Source organism: Girardinichthys multiradiatus, chromosome 6, assembly GCF_021462225.1.
Source record: "Girardinichthys multiradiatus isolate DD_20200921_A chromosome 6, DD_fGirMul_XY1, whole genome shotgun sequence".
Taxonomy (NCBI): domain Eukaryota; kingdom Metazoa; phylum Chordata; class Actinopteri; order Cyprinodontiformes; family Goodeidae; genus Girardinichthys; species Girardinichthys multiradiatus.
The window spans coordinates 11,082,249-11,092,400 of NC_061799.1; the positions used below are offsets into that span (position 1 = coordinate 11,082,249).

General features: G+C 39.2%; 1 protein-coding gene across 1 annotated transcript in view; it reads left to right on the plus strand.

Moving 5' to 3' along the window:
* Window positions 1-6,399, plus strand: part of LOC124870599 (unconventional myosin-VIIa-like) — a 28,314-nt gene extending 21,915 nt beyond the window's left edge. The window contains exons 41-49 of the mRNA XM_047369402.1: window positions 1,563-1,668; window positions 2,098-2,211; window positions 3,498-3,585; window positions 3,670-3,776; window positions 3,862-4,047; window positions 4,194-4,310; window positions 4,393-4,476; window positions 5,778-5,897; window positions 5,989-6,399. Coding sequence (XP_047225358.1) covers window positions 1,563-1,668; window positions 2,098-2,211; window positions 3,498-3,585; window positions 3,670-3,776; window positions 3,862-4,047; window positions 4,194-4,310; window positions 4,393-4,476; window positions 5,778-5,897; window positions 5,989-6,081 — 1,015 coding nt within the window. The 3' untranslated portion in view covers window positions 6,082-6,399. The remainder of the gene's footprint in view (window positions 1-1,562; window positions 1,669-2,097; window positions 2,212-3,497; window positions 3,586-3,669; window positions 3,777-3,861; window positions 4,048-4,193; window positions 4,311-4,392; window positions 4,477-5,777; window positions 5,898-5,988) is intronic.
* Window positions 6,400-10,152: the final 3,753 nt, after the last annotated feature.

Genomic DNA, 10,152 nt, shown 5'->3' on the forward strand with positions numbered 1-10,152 from the left:
ACGGACTCTACAACCCACACAAGTGGCTCAGGTAGTGCAGCTCATCCAGGATGGCACATCAATGTGAACTGTGGCAAGAAGGTTTGCTGTATTTGTCAGCGTAGTGTCCAGAGCCTGGAGGCGCTACCAGGAGACAGGCCAGTAAACCAGGAGACGTGGAGGAGGCCGTAGGAGGGCAACAACCCAGCAGCAGGACCGCTACCTCCACCTTTGTGCAAGGAGGAACAAGAGGAGCACTGCCAGAGTCCTGCAAAATGAACTCCAGCAGGCCACAAATGTGCATGTGTCTGCACAAACGTTTAGAAACCGACTCCATGAGGATGGTATGAGGGCCCAACGTCCACAAATGGGGGTTGTGCTCACAGCTCAACACCGTGCAGGACGCTCGGTATTTGCCAGAGAACACCAAGATTGGAAAATTCACCACTGGCGCCCTGTCCAGGTCTGGGAGGAGATCCCTCAGGAGACCATCCACCGTCTCATCAGGAGCATGCCCAGGCGTTGTAGGGAGGTCATACAGGCACATGGAGGCCACACACAATACTGAGCCTCATTTTGACTTGTTTTAAGGACATTACATCAAAGTTGGATCAGCTTGTATTGTGTTTTTCCACTTTAATTTAGTGTGTGACTCCAAATCCGGGCCTCCATTGGTTAATAAATTTGATTTCCATTGATGACTTTGTTGTCACCACATCCAACTTTGTACAGAACAAAGTATTCAATGAGAATATTTCATTCATTCAGATCTAGGATGAGTTATTTGAGTGTTCCCTTTATTTTTTTTTGAGCAGTGTATAAAGGCAGCTTATGGGTCTAGTGCAGTGGAATAGGTTTAAATATGTTTTCCTTCACTTCCTTCCTCAGCTCAAAATTATTCACACCCGGGCAGATTTTATATTAAAAATTATTTTCATTTAAACAAGAAATTTGTTTGTGATAGATAGTTAGACAGGCATCTATAAAATATAATAAAACAGGAAATATCAGTTCACAGTTGGCCAAAAAATGGAATGTTGAAAATTGACACTGAGATCTAAAGCTGATCAATTTAATTTTTGTGACCAATACATTTCACTGTTATAAAATATTACAATATCACAATACTACGATGGATTGGCGACCTGTCCAGGGTGTACCTTGCCTCTCGCCCGTAGACTGTTGGAGATAGGCACCAGCTTTCCTGCGACCCACTTTGGAATAAGCGGTATAGAAGATGAATGAATGAATGAAATGAATGAACATTTCACACAAACAAATACATTGCTATTCCTCAGAAGTTTTTTATTCAAACATTCATAATATTTCACATTTCCCCATATTATAGCTCCTTCCAACATGTTTTGAAGAGTATGTGGAAGAATAAAGCCCATTACCTAACCCATTACAACTGTTCAGAAGAACTAAAGTTTCAAAACAGTAAACAGACATAAAAAGCTATTTTAATACATATATTTCTTCATTTTTGCAGTCCCATCACCATCATGGATTGAACATCTGCACTTCATATTCATTTTTGTTTTTTTAATGAGTACGTTCTGTTATGTGTTTTGCCCCTTCAGTAAAGAGCCCAGGAAACTTCCTCCCCATCAAGCAGAGGTGGACGCCATCCAACAAGACAGCACTAAGATCTTCCATAAAGTCCACCTCCCAAATGAAACCGATATTGTAAGATCCAACATTATTTACTTACCAGAAATGTGGCTCTCTGTCAACTGATTATACTATCATTTCTAGGGGACTTTTGCTTTTCTTTTGGATAGATTTTGAAACTATAAAGTGTGGCTTTATGCATTCTTTTCTCAATTTTAACTTGGTGTTTTTAGTAACCATGATACTGTATGTGTAATTTTTATCGATACAAGTTGACACGCAGTTTCAAGAGCAGTTCAATGCAAACGTTTACACATTAGCTTCACACAGCCTGAAAACAGGAAATATGTGGTTTGTAAGTGTTCATGGTGTGCTCACCTTCATACAGTGTTTACCACAAAAACAGGAGAGTCTCTTTCCCTGCTCTGGTAGAAAGCTAACTAGGGAAGTTGACAACTGCGTTTCTTAAAGTTTAGTTGTAATATTGTATATGATTTCTCACAGCTAGTCGAGGTGTCTTCAACAACCACGAACAGAGAGCTACGCTACAGCATCGCCGCCCAGCTCTCACTGAGCTCACCAGAAGGATACGGCCTGTATATGAAAGTGACACACAAGGTGGGGTTGGGTGACGTTCGTGATCAACTTCTTTTCCTCATCTTACTCAAATAGTGCAAAAATATTCATGAACATTTTCCCTTTTTGTCATTTTAAAGTCCTAAACATGAATGTATTTTCTTTGATGAACCAACACTAAGTAGCAAAGTTACAAAGTGAACTAAATTACAAATGAAGTTCATAAATCTGATTCAACCAGTGACCTAATCAGTAAAAAGAGACCATCTGTATGTAATCTGATCTCAGTATTAATCCAGTTGTTCTTGAAGGCTTCAAAAGTTGGTTAAAGAATATTAGAGAACAAATAGCATCATGAAGCCCAAGAAACACAGCAGACAGGTCAGGGAGAAAGTTGTAGATATGTTAAAATCAGAGTTGTGTTATAAAATAAAAATCCACTAGTCATGCACTCTACAAAACTGGCCTTTATAAAATAGCTTTTTTACAGGTTGTGACAAGTCCTGTAGAGGACTCGGCAAACATGTAGAAGATGCTCTGGTTAAATGAGTGTAAAACCCAAACTTTTGGCCTAATTGCACTTCACAATGATCACACCACAATGAAAAATGGTGGTGGCAGCAGCATGCTGTGGAGATGCTTTTCATTTGCAGGGACTGAAAAGTAGTTCAGTGTTTAATGGAAGATGGATGGAGCTAAATCTAGGGTGACCATGTTTAGGCAGAGGCCACAATGAAATGGTTTAGCTTAATGCATATTCATGTTAAAATGGCCTAGTCAAAGTCCAGGTCAGAATCCAGAGACTGTGGCAAGATTCGAAAGCTGATGTTTAAAGATGCTCTCCATTTAATCCCACTAAGCTATTTTGTAAAGACAAATGGCAATCTGTTAGTCTTTAAATGTACAAAGCAGGTAGAGACATTTAAGACTTGTAGCAAAATTGATCCTACAAAGTTTTCTCGTGGGCACTGAATGTGAATGCATGCCACACCTTTCAGTTTTTTCTTTCTAGAAAACACAGGGTTAACCAACTTCTATTTTCCTTCAAGTACTCTGCTTTCCAGTTATGTTAAATACAATCCCAATAAAATACATCAAGGTTTGTGGTTGAAATGTGATGAAATTGTAAGTATTTGCAAGGCTTTGGAAATCAGTTGTTACAATGCGAACAGTTGCTTCACACTTATGTGTAATGCAAAGGAACATTTTGTTTCTGTGTCGCAAATTGTGCAAGATACTGTGTGTCCCACAGTGTGTTAACAATAATTCCTAACTGATTGAGTCCAAGGCCATTTAAATGTCCTTCTTTCCTGTTTGGTGTGTTGCAGATGGTGAGCCTCGATGAGGACCAATATTTCTTTGACAATCTAAGGCTGCCTGCAGACGTTCCTAAGAAAGGAAAAAAAGTGAAAGAAGGTGATAATTCAAATGGACAGAACCTATTTTTTTGTTCTCCATGTATGGGCTCTCCATGTTTATAATTCAAATCTTGCTTCACAGTCAACCCATCCAATGTCCTGTTCCTGGTGATCTTCAGAAGGAAGCTCTGGTTCAACGTGATCCCAGGAAAAGACCTCGTCGCAGATCTTATTTTCCATTTCCCACAGGTATTTATTATTATTTAAACTGAGAACCTTGATTGTACTGGATTTTACTCATGTTCTAGATGTATTATTTTGCTTTCCCTCGCAGGAGGTGCCCAGGTACCTGCGGGGATACCACAGCTGCACCAAAGAGGACATGTTTAATCTGGGTGGGCTCCTGTTTAGAGTGGCAGTGGACTCTGACAGATCACAGTTTGTCATGATCCCTAGAATGCTGAATGAGCTGATTCCTGCTGACCAAATAGGATCCATGTCTGCTGAAGAATGGAAGAAGGTAAATCATAGGGACTTTACAGATATGTGATAGAAACTGTTGATTTCTTATGAAAATCAAAAACAGAAGAAAGGTAGAAAAAGCGGCCTCGCTTTGACAGTTAATAGTGTGCAATTTACCTATTGTGTTTTCATGTCTGCTTTCAGAACATTATCTCATCATACAGCAGGCAGAGTGGCATCACAGTGCAAGAGGCTAAAATTGCCTTCCTGACAGAAATTTCAAGCTGGCCGACCTTTGGCTCTTCCTTCTTTGACGTTAAAGTGAGTAACAGAAAATGGAGTGACAGCCACATTAGGAAACAAGAACCTCAGAAAACACAAATGTTTTCTCTTTTATTTGCAGCAAACCTGTGAACCAGATTACCCAAACATACTTTGGTTTACCATCAGCAAGAAAGGTGTTAGCTTAATTGACCCCAAAACAAAGGTATGCACAGTAATTGATCATTATTGTCAGTACATGTGCAGATTTACAAAAGTGTTCATACCCCTTTTAACTTTTTCACTTTGTAGTAGGTGACAACCAGATACTTCAATGTATTTCTTTGGGATTTTATATGATGGACCAACAATAAGAGGTCTATAATTCTGTAATAGAAATTAAAGGATACATAATGTGTAGTTTTTTTACTTATAAGGATTTGCACTGTGTGGCAAACATTTGTTTTTAGTCCCTTTTACTCCTTAAATAAAAAGTATTTACCTAAATTGCACAACTGCAAACTAATAAAACATAGCTGTCCACCTAAACTGACAGGCCAGGTAAAGAGAGCATTGATAAGGGAAGCAGCCATGAGACTTACTCTGGAAGAACTGCAGAGATCCACAGCTTCTTCCCAAGTGGAAGAACTGTTACCTTTGTTGTTGAGTTATGAGAAGAAAGCATTTGTTGAAAAGTTGTAAAAAGTCCTTTTACAAAATTCTATCTGTGGCAGAAAAACAGCACTGCAAATAAGCCTGAACACATTTCCCATTGTGAGTCATGGTGGTGGCAGCATCATGCTGTGGATTATTTTCTTCAGCAAGGACAGTAGAAGGTGGTCAGAGCTCAATACAGGACAGTCCTGGAAGAAAACCCATTAGATGCTGCAAGAAACCTGAGACTGGAGAGGAGGTTCACATTCCTCTAGGACAACATCTCTTAACATACAGCCATAGTTACAATGGCATGGTTTCAATCACAAGTGTCAAACTCCGGTCCTCGAGGCCCAGCGGCCATTCTAATACATGTTCATGTATTAGAATGGCCCAGTTAAAGTATAGTATACATATAATCCAATTCAAAATCTGTAGCAAGATTGGAAATTTCCCATTCAGATGCTCTCTGTCCAGTCAGATTGAGCTTGCAAAGAAGAACTGGCAAAAATGCCGGTCTCTGAATGCATCTGCTACAGATGCGTCACTAAGGACTTGAAGCTGTAATTGCAGCAGAAGGTGGTTTAACAAACTATTGACTTAAATGCAAGCCCAACGTTTCTGATTTTAAGTTGTCAAAAAATCAAATATAATTTTCCTTCAATTCACCTTATTGTGCAAGCATGTGTTGGTCTATCTCATAAAATCCTAATGAAAACATTAAAGTTTGTGATTAGCATGTGATCAGAAGTGAAAAAGTTGAAGGAAATATTTTTTAAAGGCACTGTATTGTAGTGTTTATTAAAAAAAATCTACCTGTTCTGTCAGTAATATTTTTTTCACCATGACTGGGCAATTCTACAAACCTTTTAGGAGCTGCAAGTGATGCACCCGTTCAACCGCATCATAGAGTACAGCAGCAGAGGCAACTTTTTCCAGATGACCATCCGCACCCTGGTGAAGAGCGTCATCTTCGTGTGTGAAACCTCACAGGTGAGTGGCTGAGTTTAAATGTAGATTTACATAAAGTCAAGTATTATTGCTCATTAATTTTATACATTTTAACCGTTTCTTTCTGCTTCAGGCTTCCACAGTAGAGGACCTTATTAAATCATATGTGAGGATGTATGAGGAACAGAAGCAGATCACTCGACCGAGGAAAAACATGTTTTTCTGAGGCTTCAGACTGAGCCATTTGGATTTTCCTGCATTGTTAAACAGTATCTTTAAGTTTATGCATTTGTAAACAATAAATGAAAACATTGTCCATTATACGTATTAAAAGAATAGTGATATCCAAATGTTTCTGTGCAATATATGTATTTTTTTTACTTTTACAATTCTTAACTTTTAGCAGAAAGTCAAGAACGTAGATTAAGATTTTTGTGCTGTAAATTATTTACAATGCAAAAACAGAACAAAAAGCAAAGTGTACCGGAGGCAAATTTCTTGTTTGTATGTACGAACTTGGCAATAAAGCTGATTCTGATTCTGATTGAGCTTCACTCAGTCTTTTTTTCTATAGTCTTTAAGTAATTATCAATGGCATTGACCATATATCCCAACTCTAGTTAATGTCTTAACTTAGATGAATTTTGTCAATATCAAATTCACACATTCAGACCTGTGAATGGCAGAACAGTGATGTTTTGTGTGTTTTTAAGGCTCATCATACATGTAAAATGATGTACATTACAATTAAACTGTAATTCTCTGGTTGGCTCAAAATCATGTAAGCCCTCAATCTTATTGAACTAGCTGTGAGGACATTGTCAGTGTTTTCTTTGGGGGAAAATGTCCATAATTATTGGCCATGTTTGATACAGGTTTAAATAACTTTTCATGCCAGATCAGCAAAGGTGTGATAATTAACACTGACTCTAGGTGCCATATTTGGACATAACTAATGTAATTAGTTCAAGTTGTTTGTTAGTAGTGATCAGTCAAAATGTGTGGAATAAATAATGAATCATGATTACATTATACATGGAAAAATCCAACTGTAAATGAGTGTAAGTTTGTCATTTATTAAGCAGGAAACAAATCCTGTACACCCCTCTTAGGGAAGTGTTTATTCTATAACTTTTTACTGAGCTGTCACATAGAGGGAAATGGATCTTTAAGTCCCAATTCCTCTCTAATGCTCTCCCCTCTTCAGCTTACATAAGATTTAGGTTTGGAGACCGAGATTGCAATGGCAGAAGGTTGATTTTGGGTCTAAACCAATTCTAAGTTAATTTGGCTACATATTTTAGATCATAGTGCGAAAACCCCAGTTGTCGAGGGCTGGTGTTCTTTTTTTTTTTTAGAAGCGTCCCTGGTCCGACACACTTGAATCAAAGGGGTGAATTGTCTGAGCATGCAGTCAAGTTCTACAGGGTCCTGCTGATAAACTAATTATTTGTCTCAGGTGTGTTGAACACATCTAAACATTTTAGAGCGTTGTCCTTTGAGTGCCCTTAGTTTGGCTTCGAAAAGACAACTTCAGAAAAGGAAAGAGACTTTCTCTTCAGTGAAGTAATTTTTTATCACTTTATTTAAGCCAATTAAGCAAAATTATTCACAAATTCTTTTAATTCAAATCAGAGGTACTCCAAAACGTTATATTTGTTATTTCCGGTCAGAAGAAAAATGTTGGTAACACTAAAAGATTACTCAAACCTAAAAAATGAATAATTTTGGACTTAATTGTGCCCTTATTTTGTGGGTGGTCAGGTGGAGATTTGTTCTCATCTGTTTTAGTGGTTGCAAACTTTAATTATGGTCTTGTCTGTAGGTACAAACAAGTTTAGGGAAGAAGCTATATATAGTATATAGATATAGATATCTATATATATAGATGTACTTGTATTTGTCATCTTCCGCTTCATCCGGGACCGGGTCATGGGGGCAGCAGACTCAGTAGAGACACCCAGACGTCCCTCTCCCCAGACACCTCCTCCAGCTCCTCCGGGGGGAGCCCAAGGCGTTCCCAGGCCAGCCGAGAGACATATCCCTCCAGCTTGTCCTGGGCCTCCTCCTGGTGGGACAAGCCTGGAACCCCTCCCGAGGGAGGCGTCCAGGAGGCATCCGGTATAGATGCCCGAGCCACCCTAAGTGGCTCCTCTCGATGTGGAGGGGCAGCGGCTTTACTCCCAAGCTCCTCCCCTTAACTCTAAGGGAGTGCCCAGCCACCTTCCATAGGGTGGCTGGGCACATACAATCTTCAGCTGCTTGTATCCAGGATCTTGTTCTTTCGGTCATGAGCCAAAGTTCATGGCCAGAGGTGAGGGTAGGAACGTAGACCGACCGGTAAATCGAGAGCTTCACTTTTCGGCTCAGTTCTCTCTTCACCACAAAGGACTGGCACAGCGTCCCCATTACTGTGGCAGCTGCACTGATGTGGTTCTCATGAAGGTGTCTTGAACCGCTCTTTGTCTGACCCGTCACCCGTCAAAAAGCAAGCTTGTGTAGGTTTGTTAGAATGGCCCTTGGCAGCTGATTAAGGCAGGAGGCTTGAGGCAGAGAAAAGGTGCAGACCCACTGGGTGTTTATTCACCAACACTGAAGACATACAGGTACGAGACCCTGTTACACAAGTCATACATGGTCACAGCCTTTTATAGCCCCTCTCATTAACAGACCTACCATGACAGGCGAAACATACATATACACTCACATACAGACAACATAGCTAAAACATCACTTTATTTAACAAACATTATTACTAAAAATCTCCAAAACAAGTCTCTACCTAGGCTTAAGTCATTAACACTAAAGACTAACATACACAAAGTTTACTCCTCCCCTTCAATTTATAATGGTCTCTTCCGGAACCTTTAAAAGGTGCTCAGGCCCCTGGGGAATCTTTTAGCCCAAACACCCTACAGAGGAAGAGACAGAGGTAAGTCATTTGTTTAACAATACACTGGAAAACAATTAATTCCAAAGACTGGTCACAATACTGTTATTTTATCCATTTGTTATGTTTGTTTACCAGGACAGGTCATCATCAGTACCAGCTGAGAAGAAGCTGCCTAAAACACCCACAAACTAAGAATAAAATACTCCAATCTCTTTCACAGTGTAATTTGTTCTTTCAATAATATTCAAAACAGCATTTTAAGTGTTCCAGCATACGTAATGAAGCTATTCATTACAAGGTTGTTTAGGGTACACTGAGTTAAATGGTGAGATTTAATTATTAGACAGTCTTGCCCAAAAACCATGGCCACCTTAATTGCTGGTCATTGTACCGTATTTTACAACATATTCAATTCAATTCAGTTTATTTATATAGCGCCAATTCACAACACGTTGTCTCAAGACACTTCACAAAAGTCAGGTACATACATTCCAATTAATCCTAACCATTGAACAGTGCAGTCAGATTGAGTTATTTATTCAAATTGGATAAAAGGTTTTTCTATCTAAGGAAACCCAGCAGATTGCATCCAGTCAGTGACTTGCAGCATTCCCTCCTCCTGGATGAGCATGTAGAAACAGTGGACAGTCACTGGCGTTGACTTTGCAGCAATCCCTCATACTGAGCATGCATGTAGCGACAGTGGAGAGGAAAAACTCCCTTTTAACAGGAAGAAACCTCCAGCAGAACCAGAACCAGTGTGAGCGGCCATCTGCCACGACCGACTGGGGGTTTGAGAGAACAGAGTGGAGACACAAAGAGAACAAAGAAGCACTGATCCAGGAGTCCTTTCTATGGGAAGGAAAAGTAAATGTTAATGGATGTAGCTCCTTTAGTCGTTTCACCTAGAAAGAAAGAACAGATAAACTCTGAACCAGTTTTCAAGGTTAGAGTCTGAAAGAGAGCACATAGAGTTAGTCACAGTAGAAGCTCAGTCAATTGCTATGTCTAGGAGAGAGAAAGGGTTAAACACTGAATATTATTTGAACTGACTCCTTTAAAAAGGTTTGACCAACATCCTAAATGGCCTTGCTTCTTTTATTATGGTAGGAATATATGTAACTATCTGTTCAGTAACAATTCCAAGCATAATTTGTCTCTGTAGATTATCATATTAGGTGTAGTTTAAATCAACTTGCTAATGAATAAATAAAATGTCCTGAAGCTTAGATAGCAATATCCCAACTGGATGTAGATTTTCTATTTGTAAGTTTTTAAGGAATCTCACTGTACATTCTCAGATTTAGAACACTTTAGAAGACTTTGATTCATTCAGAGAATTGAATCATTTTGTTTGTTTCTTTTTCTTTTACCAAATACTAGTGTGTATCTAGCTAGGTGCTT